Below are 15705 nucleotides of genomic sequence, written 5' to 3'. Positions count from 1 at the left end.
TGCTCCTACAATACTGTAGTAGTAGGAATATTCAAATAAAGGCAGAGAGACTATAATTCTCTAAAAAATCATGACAAGTGTTTGGGCATGGTTCTCTGTTGCCCTGCACCATGTGTATTTACACCAGTGCAAAGTGAGTGCAGGATGCTACCAGATTAGGATAATGCCCCTTTACACTCGCTTTCCCCTGGTGTAAATGACTATGCAAGGTGCAAGGCAATGGAGATACAGGCCACTTGTTTCCCTGAGGATGGATATAGGAAGAACCCAAAACACTTTTACTTTCATTTTCCATTCCCCTCAAGCCTCTCTCAAGTCATACCCACCTGCAACCCAGACAGTGGAGAAGGAAGAATGCATCAGAAGATTAAATTTTAAAAACAAATCCTTAAATGATGTATTGTAAATACATAATACTAAACTCCTGAGAAGGGTGGGGTACACTGTTTATTTTAAAAGAAAAGGAGTACTTGTGGCACCTTAGAGACTAACAAATTTATTTGAGCATAAGCTTTCGTGAGCTAGAGCTCACTTCATCGAGAGCTTATGCTCAAATAAATTTGTTAGTCTCTAAGGTGCCACAAGTACTCCTTTTCTTTTTGCGAACACAGACTAACACGCTGCTACTCTGAAACCTGTTTACTTTAACGAATTTGTAAGTGATTAGCATCCCTGAGGAAAAAAAACAAATGCCTACCAGGGTTACAGGTGCTACGCCACAGGTTAGGCCATGGAACAAATGCTGGGAGATAAATGGGAGGTCCTGTACCACCTCACTAGCTCTGTGCCCCTGGCAAACCACCTATTTCTAGCACCATGGCCTCATTGAAATCCAGCTACCATGAACTCCTGCTAGACATGCTTGCCTAGGGACACCCTTTAGGGAGATCTCTGCTGCAGAGGAGGCTGTATGCAGACCAAGTTTGAGGCTGTAATTATCTTCTTCTTAGGAATCATCATTATTTTGAAGGGGAAGCAATGTTCATGGCCCTCCACCCTCATTCTCAGCTCATCAACTGCTCTCCCAGCTTGTTTGCTTCATGTCCTCTTTTTCCAAGCAATTCCCAGGACCAACTGAGAGGCCACCATGGAAGAAAGGGAATATAAAGGATGCTATCATAGAGGCAGCTTTGATCCCTTTTTATGATGATCTAGGGGCATGATCTTCCACTCCAAATATATTTTCTCATTACACCAAGATTTTGAAGTAACACCAGTACAGGAGGTGGTGTCATGATTCCTAAAGAGGAAAGGGAGAAGGAGTCTAACATACATAGAAACTCTACCATAATAACCCACTAATTGCTGAAGGATTTTGAGAGAGTTCTAAGGAGATAAGAGTATGGGAACCACTTAGGCCCACTCACAGTGGCTCAGTCAGCTAATAGATTTTTGGAGGCTGCCATAGAACAACTAGCTCTAACCCTAATGGCTGTGAAAATATCATGACTGTGAGCCACACATAAATTGATGCAGCAAAGTCTGCCTGAGTTGTTTTACAGCCTGAAAAAAATATCAGTAGGAGAAGTGAACTATTGTCACTATTCTTTGCAAAGGGATGATAACTCTCAGATTCATAGGTCCCAAGGCCAGAAGGGACCATGGTGGTCACCTTGTCTGACCTCCATTTTAACACAGGGCTTAGAACTCTCCCAACAATATTCCTAGAGCATATCTTTTAAAACATCCAATCTTGATTTAAAAATGGTCAGTAATGGAGAATGCATCATGACCCTTGGTAAATTGTTTCAATGGTTAATTACTCTCACTGTTAAATAATCATCAGCCTTCAGAGTTTAAGTCCCAATAGTTGACTATTTTGCTGCTCAACAACACCTGCCATTAAGAAAAGGGACAATCAGACTATGAAGAGGAGTGCAATCTACTCTTAGGATATGGCTACACTGCAATTAAACACCTGTGGCTCGCCCCTGTCAGCTGACGGGGATTGGGCTATAGATCTGTTTAACTGAGGTGTAGATGTTTGTAGTCAGGCTGGAACCCATGGTCTGGGTCCCTGCAGGTGTTTAACTGCAGCGTAGATATACCCTTACGGCCATTACATTTTGGTGTTTGAAATGGACTGGATTTAGGTTGTGCATAAAGCTTGGGAGAGTACTCTTTCTTGCCCCTGCCCCCACACTTGTGACTCCTGTTCTTCATTTAGGCAAATGCCCCATGTGGGAAATTGCCTAATTCATGACAGAGTAAAGAAGATTTCTGCCTAAAGCAACTCCTTCTGCTTATTCAAAGTTAGATTCCATAAATGAATATGTCTGTGCTTTTCCCACTGATCATATGATGGCATACAAATAAATTTATATATATAAAAAAGTTATACCCTTTTCATTACCTCTGTGCGAAAAACAACATATAGTTATCCAAATCAAGGTGCCATCCACTAACGTAATTATGTTGAATAGATAGAATGCCTTATAATTTTGCTGACTAGAGGCTACTTTATAGTTTTTTCCCCCCTTAGGCAAACAGTTTTATTTATAATGGAATAAAATGCAAATGAGAATGGATGTAAACTTCCTTCCATAAAGTGAAATGCTCTGATAACTCAATGTAGGTTATTTTATGCTTCAATGAAGCAAAACGTAAAGATGTAAGTCTATACGCAACATGTGTTACATTTAAATGTTAAAATGTAACTTATTTTGTCTTCTGTTTTTAATATAATGCAGATATTTTAATTGAGCAGTTTTTAAGCATATATACTCTCATATCGCAAGACTAAAGCTAACTATGAAAACTTTCAGAGAATAAGTCTGAATGACATGGCATATGCTATATGTGATTTTATATGCAATTTTAAATGTCTTTTTTGGCTTTTTATTTGAGTTAAATGTACACTAAATGAGTCACTTCAAAAGAAAAAAACAAAACACTTTGTTCTCTATCCTCTGTTGAAAAATGTGACCTATATGGAGCAGAATTGGAACTGTAATGAATATCACTCTCCTGTAGCTGTCAACAAAACAGTATATTACGAACATTCCCACTTTCTACCTCTTCAAGCAAAAAAAAAAAAGAAAAAAGCTGTTGATGTGTACATAGTTTACTGCCTCAGGTGGAAGTCATAACTGATATACAGAACAGATTTATGATAGAGATTAATATGATTATAAAATATACAAAAATGATAGATCCAAATCTGTGTCTGAACATACACAATAAAGAATTTCATGTATAGATTTTATATATAGGCACAGTACTGTGCAAAAGGTGATGAAGAAACATATTGATTATGTGGCATGTTTACAAGATTTTGAACAATTTGAAAGCTTTTACTGGATCTACTGATATTCTCCATCACAGGTGCATGAAATCTCTCTCCAAATGGGAAAAACTTTTAAAATGAAGGAAACAGAGAATGATTAAGATGCCTTTGTGTTTATGTGTTTTTTCTATAAGATATAGTTAAATTAATGGTAAATTATTATTCACTGATTATAATTATATATTATAATAAAATATTTGAGTTACAACAAAATCCTATGGTAAAGACAATAGAATATGTATTAAAGATGGAAAATAAAGCCATCATATGTCTAAAAATACACAGCAGCTACAGAAGCAAATATACGTAATAAAACGCAGAACACTAAAATATATTGTAGAAATTACAGTCAAGAAAATAAATATACTATAAGGAACCAGTATGCAGAATACAGTCAACAGTGCTGTATACAGTAATAATTTGATTTAAAAAATAACCACAATTCATATTTGAAAAAGGCAGTCACCAAGGCTGCCTAACAGCAGTTGACATAACATTCCCACAATGAATGTGGGGGGAAACCAACACAAGTTTCTCTATCAGCATATTTATCTATCTCTAATAATGTGTCATTGCAAGTAATTAAATATGCAGTCTAAAGCAGTGGACACTTTTACTATTACTTAGAAAAGAACTCTCAAGAAATATATGTGATGCTGGCAGAGCAGCTGCTAGCTCATGCCCAGGCCCCTAGGCCTCAGCTGAACACTGATAAATACATAGCTAAAACGCATCTGCCTCACTCATGTGTTAGTGTTGTAAAAATAGTATTAGAGTAATAAAAATGTTTTTCAGAGTAACAGCCGTGTTAGTCTGTCTTCGCAAAAAGAAAAGGAGTACTTGTGGCACCTTAGAGACTAACCAATTTATTTGAGCGGTGAGCTGTAGCTCACGAAAGCTCATGCTCAAATAAATTGGTTAGTCTCTAAGGTGCCACAAGTACTCCTTTTCTTTTTTAAAAATGTTTTTAGACTTCACAAAATGCTTGTGGGATGCTGCATGTATTAATCTCACCTATAACATCGGTGCCTACATAAAAGGTGATATTAAGTGCTTGCATTGCAATTCTCTGTAATTGAGTAAGTCATGAAACAGGAAAGAAGCATTAATTAATGTAAAATGCTGGCTTCTTACAGATGGTATTAGGTCCTGCCCACAAAGAAAGTCCAATTGAAACTAAATAAACCATTGTGGAACATCAAAGAGCACTTTGTTAATTGCATTCCTCCCCCACCCTGGTGAAGTGGAGATGGGCATGTGAACTCATCCCATCAGCTTAAACTCTAGGGTGAAGGGAATAAAAATCCCTGAAAAGAAAAAACTGTACCTCTGTGCTATTTGGACTTTGGGAGGGCAAGATTTCTATGCTGCTTAGCCCTGAAGGACATATGGAGCTTCCATATTACAGCAGTTTCTATCATCTTTTGGAACCTACAACTGTAACTCATTTGTGTGTGTATGTTACCTGCTATAACCTTGTAAATAACTATGATTTTTTTCTTCTTAGTTAATAATTCTTTAGATAGTTTATTATAGGACTGGCTATAGGTGACGTCTTTGGTGTAAGATCTAAAGTGCAACTGACTTGGGGTAAGTGTCCGGTCCTTTTGGATTGGGAGTAACCTGAATATTCATGTCATTATTGGTGTCAGGGACCAACTATCACAAAGGAAATCTTAGTTGGGTGGCAGGTCAGATCAAAGTACCCCAGGGGACTGTCTGTAACTTCATGTTAAGGCTGTTATAGTGCCTGCAGAGTTTTTACTTGATACTTGGCTGGTGAAATCAAAGTACAAAACTCACAACCAATTTGGATCGATGCCCTGCTTCTTAACAGTCTGCTCTGGGGTTGGTACTCACACTCTTGAGCCACTACAGGACATCTTCATAATATGTAATCATTAAAGAATGTTTAGAACAAAACACCACCACCCTCTAATGCTATTCCGAAAAGTAATCATTACGTGCCATAGCATTATGCTGGGACCACGACAACTGTCAGAAATGTATACAATGAAGATTCTAGAAGCTGTTCTGGGCTGGTCAGCTGTTCACTCTATATGGCTGCTTCTGTTTGGTCTCAAAGTCAATGAGACTTCTGAAATAAGGATTTTTCATAAACATATGAGTATATAAGGTTGGACTGTACTTCCACTCCAACAACCCAAATTTGTCTGCTAGGTGGACTGAATATCTGATTTCAGAGTAGCAGCTGTGTTAGTCTGCAAAAAGAACAGGAGTACTTGTGAACTACCCAAATGGCTTAGTTCCCTTCGTTTCTTTGACTGATGAGGTCAGCAAAGGATAGCTTCTGCAATTCTTGAGATTGTGGGTAACAGGGACCTGTTTAATGACTTTAGATAGCATCATTTATAATGTATGATCATGTGATTTTGGCATAGTGATCCCTCTTAAAACTTGCCAATTGGCTTAGATATCTAAATAACTTTACCTTAGTATTTGAAGGTACTCAAGGAATTCCCCAAAAGAATGTAGAGGAAGTACAAGAGTTTTTGCAATTAAGGACAAATACAACACACATTAACTTGAAGGGGGAAGGATGGGCCAGGAGTTAGGGCATTTTGGAGATCTAGGTTCAATTCCTTGCTCTACTGCAGATTTCCTCTGTGACCTTAGGCAGTTATTTAGTCTTTCTGTGCTTCAGTTCCCCCTCTGTAAAATGGAGACAAAAAACACTGCCCTACCTCAGAGGGCTGCTATGAAGATAAGTGCATTAAAAAGATTGTGAGGTGTTTAGATAATATGGTGAGAGGGGTCACATAATTATCTTAACATAATGATTTGTAAAATATGTATTGATGACAGTGTGGTAGCCCTGAAAATATCCAGTATTGAGACATCACTTAGAAATGCTATTGATGTAGCACTCTCCTAGAAAGGGCTCCCACCCATAGAGGAGCCATAGCCGAAGCTGTATCGTATACAGTCTTGATTTAGGAGAATGCTTGTGAGGAGAGAGCCTGTCCCTTTGTATGGTCTGTGTACATCACAAACAGATGAGGGGAGTCCCCAGAAAGTTCACTTCTGTCCGGAGAAAAGGCTAGACATTGTATGTGTGAAGATGCTGCTCCTCCAGGAATGAATGTGGCTTAGGAAAAAATACAGGCAAATATACTGCCTGGTTTAAGAGAAACTGAAAGACCATTTTAAACGCAAATTTTGGGTTTGGACCCAACATCACATTGTCTTCGGAGAATGGCACATAAGGAAATTGCATCAAATTGCATCAAAGTGCAATTCACACACTCTTCTTGCAGATGTTATCACCACAAGAAATGCAGTTTTCTGACATGAGAGAAAATGGACAGAATGCCAGATGCTCAAGCGGGGTCCAATCAGGGCCTCCAAGATGGTTTTAAGGTTCCACAAGGGAACTGGTTCCTGTACTGGCGGATGGATATGAAGAATTCCTTTCAAGAATCTAGCCACCATGCTACTGGGAAACACTGATCTTCCATGAATGGGTGGATGAAAGGGTGAGATCACTGCTAGATGCACCCACAATGATCTAAGTGACCACTGAAGGTGCAGCAAATACTTCAACATGTCTTGGATACTGGCCAATGTTGGCTCAACTCTTTGGGCCAATGACCACAGTGAAAAATGCTTCCATTTTGCTGAATAGGCCATCCTGACCGAGGATTTTCAACTTCCGAGTAGGATCGGTTGAACAGCCGCCAAACATCGCTGTTCCTTCTCATTTAACCATGGAGTAGCCACGCAGTGAGATACTGGGAGCTGCGTGTGGGATGCAAAGTGTGGCCGTGATTCTGTGAGAGCAGGTTGGGATGGAGATCAAGGGATATTGGAGGCTTAATTGACAGGGTGAGAAGATAACCAACACTGCCTCATGCCAGAGCAATGAGGAGCCTGGCCCAATTTACTTTCAGCTTGAGGATGATCTGTGGAATGATTGGGATTGGAAGAAAAGCATATAAAAGGGCCGATTGCCAACTGAGATGGAAGGAGTCAGTCAGGGAGCCTGGACTGATGCCCCCTTAGGAGTAAAAGAAACAGCATTTCCTGTTGTCTCTTGTTGCAAACACGTCGATAATCAGAATGCACCAAATTGCAAAGGTGACTTGCGGGACACTTGCCTGCAGGGACCACTTGTGTCTCAGGGAAAAATGCCTGCTGAGATGGTATGCTAGATGATTCTGGGACCCAGGCAAATGACCAGGCAGTGGGGTGATACTCTCCTTGTTGCATAACTGCCACAACCTGATTGCCTCTTGACAGAGCACCCTGGGTGTGCCCCTCCCCCCCACCCCCCGCCTGTTCATATAATACATTGCGGTGGTATTGTCAATAAGTATGTGAACCCTGAGCCCTTGATGTGGTTCACAAAGGTGTGACAAACATTGCAGATGGCCCAAAGCTCCAGCACATTAATATGCAGCGAGGCCTCCTGCTTCAACCACACACCCTGAACCTTCAGCAACCCCAAATGTGCTCCTCAGCTGATCTTGTTGGTAGGGGTTGGATAAAGGGAACACCTTGACATACAGTTTCCAGAAGGATCTACCAATGCAAAGAGTTCAGGCCAAGTGGAGGGAGATGGACCAATCTGTCCAAGGGGTGAAGAGTCGGATCATACACTGTCCTGAGACATATTTGAACAGGAAAAGAAGCAATCTCACAAACTGGACCACCTGCGTGCAAGTGCACATGTGGCCCAAGAGCCTCAGGAACATGCAAACTGTCATGGAAGGCTGAGACTGCAGACTGAGACAAAGGTGGTGAATCGCCTGAAAACGGTTGGTCAGCAAAATGCTCTCAAACTTGTAGAGTATATGAGGTCCTCAGTGAACTCAATTTTCTGAGTGGGAACCAAAGTTGACTTTCTGGTGTTTAGGATGACACCCTGACAGTGGAGTAAGCAGAGTGTAGCATGTACATGAGAAAGAACTTTCTCTCTGAACTTGGGCCTCAGCAGCCAGTCATCCAGACACAGAAAAATATAAATTTCTTTCTTCTTGAGATATGCCATCACCACAACCATATACTTGGTAAAAACCCTGAAGGCAGAATGACGAAGTGGAAGGACCATGTACTGAAAGTGGAGCTCTGCCATAACAAACCAGAGGTATTTTCAATGGCTTGGCAAAATTGCCACATGAAAATAGGTGTTCTGGAGGTCCAGTGCATGAAACCAGTCATTCTGAGATAATGTAGGGAAGATCATTACCGGATGACCGTTCGGAACCTCATGTAGCAGATATATTTGTTGAAGTTGCAAAGGTCAAGAATGAGTCTTACCCTTTCTTTGGATTTGGAAACCGGAAAGTACTAGGACTAAAACCCTTTACCCCAGTACTTTAGTGGAACTTCCTCCACCACTCCCCAAACCAGCAGAGATTGGACCTGCTTCAGGAGCAGTATCTCATGGGAGGGGTCCCTGAAGAGGGACTGGAAGAGAGGAGTGGAAAGGAACTGGACAACATAGCCCAATCTGACGGCGCTTAGGATTCAGCTGTCAGTTGTTACTGAGCCCCCAACGTTGAAAAGTGAGCCAGCCTGTCCCCGAACAGAGGTGGGGTAAAGGGAGTGATGACTGGACCACTGCTTTGGACAAAAGGAGTCAAAATGGGTGTCTGGGGAGCTTCAGGCAAGGGCATGTCACCTGACCAAACCCAAGACCCGAATGCCTCCTCCTCTGGGACATATGCATCTTCTTGGGGTAGTCCTGCTGTCTCTGGGGAGGAAAAGGATGCCCAAAGATGTGTTGCAGATGATTTGCTGTAAACATGTAGTTCAACTTTTAACCTTTCAAAACAGAACGTTCACTACTTTATTTCTACTGTATATATTTTTAACACTCTGACAGGGATTATTCATCATTATTCTCCATTGTTTAATGAAAATTATTTCAAATTAACCTTATGCCTTTATCTGTGAACAAAGAAAGGACAGCTTTTATGAATTGCTCACACTGTGGCAAAACTCCCATTGACTTCAGTAGGAACCAGGTTTTATCTTAAGGCCTCTTGACACTGCTCTGGCAGTAAAAAGTGTCCTTAAAATGGTTGTAAACATAATTTATGCCCACAATACAATGGTGGTGTAAAGTGGCATTAGTGTAAATGAGCATCAGGCCCCATAATGTTCATCACTGATAAAACGCTCTCCATGGTATGCTCCCTTCATCCTGGCTCACTAAGTCTCTACTATCTTCTCATTCAAATCCCCCCTGAAAGCTCTCATTTCTGGGGCATGACATAAAAGAAACAGTTAACTCTTCCCCATCCCTCAGAAGACACAAGAACTGAAGCATCAACATGTGCACATAACAAAAATTATGTTGTTGTGACAGTGTCTGATTCAGATAAAATAAGAGCCATGTATTTTTTTCAAGTTTAAATTAGTGGTCATGTACTGTGGCCCCAACCTTGTTCCCTGCTAAATAAATTATAATACTCCATTGTTGTCAGTGGTACTGGGTCCATATCTAACTCTGTGTCCAAAATCAGTATTCTATTTTAGAAAATGCTGATAGACCAGGAAAGTATCCACTAAAAAACAAGGATTCAAAATCACCCTTCACTGCTCCCTGTGTGTAAGAGCAGCAGCAGTATAGAAATGATGAAGACTATGTATAAAAATTAAGGAAGAGGTTTAATGGCTGAGAGACCCCAAGAAATGTACCGGATATTGAAAATTCACACAAAGAACATACAATCAATGAATTTTCTCTAAACACAACAGAAACTACTACACTAGGAGTATGTGTCAGGTCTAGTACACAACAGCTACTGGAGCCCACAATACAAAAAAGAGATGCATCATCATCGGTTGACATGAATCACAGCAACAGCCAGTAATACTAAAGCTACCAGCGCACTCTGAGCTTTGTGTTCATTGGTCAGTTGGACAGCAGAAAAAGACTAGCAGTGATAAAGTATCTTTTACATATGTGATTAATTTATTGATGTCCAGCCTCCCAGGATGTAATTGCTTTAAAAGACAAAGAACTGAAGGAAATGGGTGGTTTACTTTCTATGGGTGGTTTACTTTCTCCCTGATTTCTTTCATGCCTGAGGAAAACAGATCAGTTCATATATTTACTGTTTTATGCTTAAGATCTAATTAGCACAAGACATTTGTTGTTTCAAGATATGTACAAGCTGAATGAGGACAGCTTATTCATGGCAAGAGTTTTTATTCTTGTTTTGGGGGAAGGGAGATAGATAAACTTTTCTGAGCCTGAGTCCATGGTTAAAAAAAACCAACAACCTGCTACAGTTTTAGGCCCTGATCCTGCAAGGCTGCACAAGAGCAACACGATTGAAGCCCAGGGAAGGGATAGGGCACTTATTATCTATCTATAATCAATTATCAATGTCACCCCAAAGGCAAACACAACACACTGAAAAGGTCCTGCTCCCACTGAAATCAATGGGAAAATTATCATAGACTTCAGTGGTGAAGGATTTGTTGCATATGTAAATCTTTGAATACTGAGAGTTGTATTAAGACCATACTAAAGTGCTAGTAATGATATAAAATGGGGAAAGGGACAAATGAGTCAGTTCTAACTGGTCATCAACTGTCAGGAAAATGTTCTTCTTGTCCATCATTATTGCTTAAACAGCAGATGGCCATGATCCCAATATTAATAGTAGGCTAGACTTAGGGAAATGTATATAGGCTAGCCATAGGGAAAAGTGTATAGCTGTGCATAATCATAGGTTAAAATGAAACATTCTGAGAGACAATATGCTTTGCCTTCCTAAGAGTGGATCATATTTTACTGATAGATTTTGTGGCTTTGGGAACATAATTCTTAACTTTTGGAGTTAGAGCCAAGAATTCAGAAAACATTACCATATACGAAGAGGAACTGACATTATTTGGTGTCTGTCAGACAATAATGTGGTATCAAAGGAGAGCCACACAGTTTGGTTTGCTTATAGACTTTAAAGAATTTCATAGGAATATAGGATTTGTCATGCAGGGCCAGACCAGTAGTCCACCGAATCGAATAACCCATCTCTGTCAGTGGCCAATATCAGATATCTGAGTGGAAGGTACAGGAAACCCCATGGGGAACAATTATGGAACTGCTTGCCCATAAGAGAAGTTTCTTCCTAACCGCATCAGCTACTAGTTGACTTATGACCTGCAGTAAGATGGTTTATATCCTTGTTTTCTCTAGAAGAACTTGCATAGAACTTTGAGATGAGCTGAACCCCCCTGAAGAAAATTGCAGGTTACCTAATTATGACAAATTTTATGTGCCTACCATATTACATATGCTTTTGACCATTAACCAAAAATGGCATGTGTACACTATATTTGTACAGTTACTATCATTAAGAGCATAAACATGTACAGTACAATTTTGGTATGATAAAGTAAAATCATGTTAAAAGACTGTGGGAAGTAAAATGTCAAATGGCAACTTCATGGATGTTAAGATAATACACCACAAGTGCATATTAAACGTGTTGCACTAATGTACTGGATTCAGTAAAATAAAGACATTTTCACACTTGTCAAGAAGGTGATGAGGGGTGAACCTCAAAGTTCAGAGGTTTAAGTTTGTTTCAGATACTATAAAACAATATTTATAAATACATATATTACATTTCTTTCAACTCATTTAGCAAACCATACAAATATTACAAGCTATGCCCCCAATCCTGCATAGAGAATCACTTGGACAGGCTTCTGAAGTATTTAGAGCCCGCAATGAAATCATCATCATGAAGGCACAAGTACTCTGCAAAGATAACTTCCTCTATTATAAAACTATAACAGCTGACATAGAAAATGGCAGCCTTTAAAGAAAACACAGTAGGAAACTGCCTATCTGAACTTCTGTGCACATAAAACTAGATTTGGGCTGGGCTCTATGAAGTAGCTTTCTAGAGCAGAGACTATCTTCATCTGTTTGTTACTATTTTAATATAAATATTTAATAAATAATAATATCTCAGAGTTTCAGTTGCTTTCTCATCTTTTTCTAACACAGTTTGTTCATTCCTAACAGAAGATTTTATATTTTAATATAATAATACAACATGATGTTTTAGATTCTCCTTAAGATGTACTGGCTGAAAGGACAGTTCAGAGAAGGAAAGACAGTAGGAAAGCAGCAGAAAGGAAAATGTATCTTGTTGACGAGATCACATACTGTAGATAGAAGGGACTGCATATGTATGATTGCACCATCATTTCAAAATTATTATGCTCAATGAGTGCTACAATAAGTGTTTCTATACATTATTATAATGGCCTGGAACAGCCTTTTTTTTATTTGATGAAGCGTGACCCTTCCCCCGACTTTCTTTTTTGACGAAAGATATTTTCAAGGAAATTTTCATATGGCTATTTTGGTCCAAATTCCATACGTTTACACTAGTGAATATCCATGAAGATACCACAGATTTACACCAATGCAAAACAAGAGTGTAATGTGGCTCTCTATATTTAATGATTAAATTTATTTTATCATTTCATGTGAACAGTATATCCAATGCTCACACTCTAGTATTTCAAATTCTCTGATTCAGAGTGCAGAATGTTTTCAGATACTATAGGGCTAACCTGGTACAAACAAGTTAGAGCTCCATAGAAGCAAATGGAACTACACCAAAATATATCAGGTGAGTATCTGACCCTGTGTGTTTGTGAAACCATTATTTCAGGCGTCAGTTACCTTTTAGCTAAAATAGACTTTTTGTTTACATTCCAAAAATCTCTCACTATTACTGCTTCTCTATATGGACTAAGTCATTTGGATACAGGAGGATGTAAATTTTAAGCTATTTGACATTGAATTCCCCTTTTGCCCACTCTGCTTCATTCATTAACTTTTGTTGGCAGAGAGACAACATATTTATGTTTTTAAAAAGCCAAACTACAGGTATAGATTTCTTTTTTTCCCCTAGGTCTGGATATCAGCAGATTTTTTTTTGGATACCACAGCTGCTTGTAATGTACCTTTGTTCAATGTCATAGTTGGTCATGCCTAAATAAATATATAGCATTGATGTTTAGTTTAATTTTTTATGTCCCCTTTCTAAACTTTATCTGATCTCACTTATACTAGTGTAAATCAGAAGATCCAATAATATAAATCAGAGTAAGAGTAACTATAATTAGGCCCTACATTTCTCTGTCTCTTTCCCTTTCTATAACTACACCAAATTTTCTCTGTTACTACAGCTGTTTCTTACAGGTTCCTTTTCCATCCCTCTGCCCACTAGTATCCAAACTGCACATATTCCTTTCTTCAGTTTTAATCTGATTGAAAACCTGTCCCTTAGTTTTCACCACTTGACTCAGTTTCACTGTCTGATTCTGTAACTGACCTTTCACCATTTGCTTGTGTGAAATACCTCTGTTTGTAACTAAATGGGCACAAGTAAAATAATATCCAATACCTCGATGAGTAACAACTGCAAGTTCTTTAGTTCTTTCTATCTGCTCAGCATTTCTTGGTCTTCTTCTTGCACTTTGTATGTTTGCTTGATGAAGGGAGAGCATTTCCTTGGAAGTGGTGGGTTCCAGAATTGATTTTCTGAGATTCATAGCTTCTACTCGTGGCTCTTCGGAAAGGCTATGGTTGGTGACAGCAGTAACACTGGATACAGTAACATCAGCAGATGTGCTAGCAACAGTAATAGCACCAGTAGTAGCCGCAATATGCTCCTCTAACTCACCAGTGGAGGCAGTTTTGGTCAAACTGGAAGAACCTGTGGGACACATAGTAGCACTGGATGCTAACTTTTTCTTTTGAATTGTGTTTTTTCTGAACAATTTATCAGATTAAATTTCCCTCCGTTTACCACAGTAAAGACAACTGAAATGGAGAGAGAGTCCATAGCACTTTATTTTTAAAAATTGCAAGTAATCAGAACATATTTGTGTGTCAGTAAACACGATGTACCTGTGCTGACTATTACACACATCATATTTGAATTTAAAATACCATGCAAAAACTAAAGTACAGTACTTCTTGGGTTACCAACCAGCTTGGCAGCAACAGGTCACTCATTGTCACTCTCTGCCAGCACACACTGAAGACAGCCTACCTAAAACAAAGGATATAACTACATCTATATGGTTGGAGGGCAACTGAACAACGCTAACTATCCTAGCAAAGCTGACACTTGCTGACAGCAGTACAAGACAGCCTATGGAGGTGGTGCTAGCTTTCTCATCCTACTCCAACAGCTGTGGTAGTTTGTAAACCTTTCTCAAATGTAGATTAAAAAAACTCTAAGTTCCAGTCTTTCCAGTGTTGCTTGAGTAAGGACATAAAAGACATTTCCCTCCTGACAAGGAAAAGGACAGAAGGGCAGAAGAAGGTAAATGTTTTAATAAAAGAATCATTTGGCATAGCCATTTACACTTGGTACCATACAGAACCTTTAATCAATGTGATGCACATACTCCTCCAACACCATCGCAGATCCCACCCACAAGATCACATGTGTTATAATACTTAAAAGAAAACAGCCAACCAATAAGTATTTGCTTGAACATCAGTTGAGGAGAGATGATTTAATTAAACAATATTTAAACTATCTGGCAAAGTCAAGTTGTACAATAGCTCAACTATGTAAGTCACATGGACTTATTTTGTTACTCTTGTGCTTTCTCCCCATCCCCTTCCATCCTCTGTTTCTCATTCTCACTTGCCAGATCTTGGCACACATTTGACTGCAAGCCAGGGTTGCCAATTGTGGTCACATGACATATTAATTTTTAATTAAAAATTAATCTTTAATTCCTCCAGACTCCAGGACAATCCTGGAGACTTGGCAACCCTATTGCAAGTGCCTTGAGGCAGGGATAATTACTTATAATATGTTTTACAGCACCTAGCACAAGGGGGGAGGCTATCATTTACTGGAGCTGCTGGGTGAAATTCCAATGCAAATACATAATATAATAAAATAATAAAATAATAATAATAATAAAAATAATAATTAAAGCCAGTGTTGTGTGAACTGTGCAGCCCTATACTACAATATTAAGATTTAAAGGAAGCACATTTTTTTTAAACAGAGCTTAACCAGTGGTTTGGTACAATAATTGGTTCAGACTCAAAGGCTTCCAGATATCCTTTTCAGCTGATAACATTCCATGTTTCTATATTCACTGTCTAGCTGTGTTCCCACCAGCCAGACTTTGAGTACCTGCCCCCTGTATGCATCTAGGTGTTCTCATAGATACTGCATGAGGAAAGTCATCAGCCTTTTTGTTCAGCTTTAGGGGGAAAAGATTTACACACTACACAACAGAATACGAGAAACAGAATGGAATTTGGCTGCATATAGCACCTTTCATACTCAAGATATATCAAATCTCTTTATAAAGGAATTTAATTTAGTAACTGTGCAGGCAAACGGAGCAGCCATTATGCATTCAACAACTCACACAGTCTC

General features: G+C 39.1%; 1 protein-coding gene across 3 annotated transcripts in view; it reads right to left on the bottom strand.

Annotated features, from left to right (window-relative positions):
- Positions 1-15705, bottom strand: part of CSMD3 (CUB and Sushi multiple domains 3) — a 1168908-nt gene that overhangs the window by 728247 nt on the left and 424956 nt on the right. The window contains exon 7 of one of the 3 annotated variants that reach the window (XM_077808852.1): positions 13696-14007. The exons of the other annotated variants lie outside the window; for them this stretch is intronic. Coding sequence (XP_077664978.1) covers positions 13696-14007 — 312 coding nt within the window. The remainder of the gene's footprint in view (positions 1-13695; positions 14008-15705) is intronic. 3 annotated transcript variants of the gene reach the window in all.

This window comes from Eretmochelys imbricata, chromosome 2 (assembly GCF_965152235.1).
Source record: "Eretmochelys imbricata isolate rEreImb1 chromosome 2, rEreImb1.hap1, whole genome shotgun sequence".
Classification (NCBI taxonomy): Eukaryota; Metazoa; Chordata; order Testudines; family Cheloniidae; genus Eretmochelys; species Eretmochelys imbricata.
This window is presented reverse-complemented; position numbering and strand designations above follow the sequence as displayed.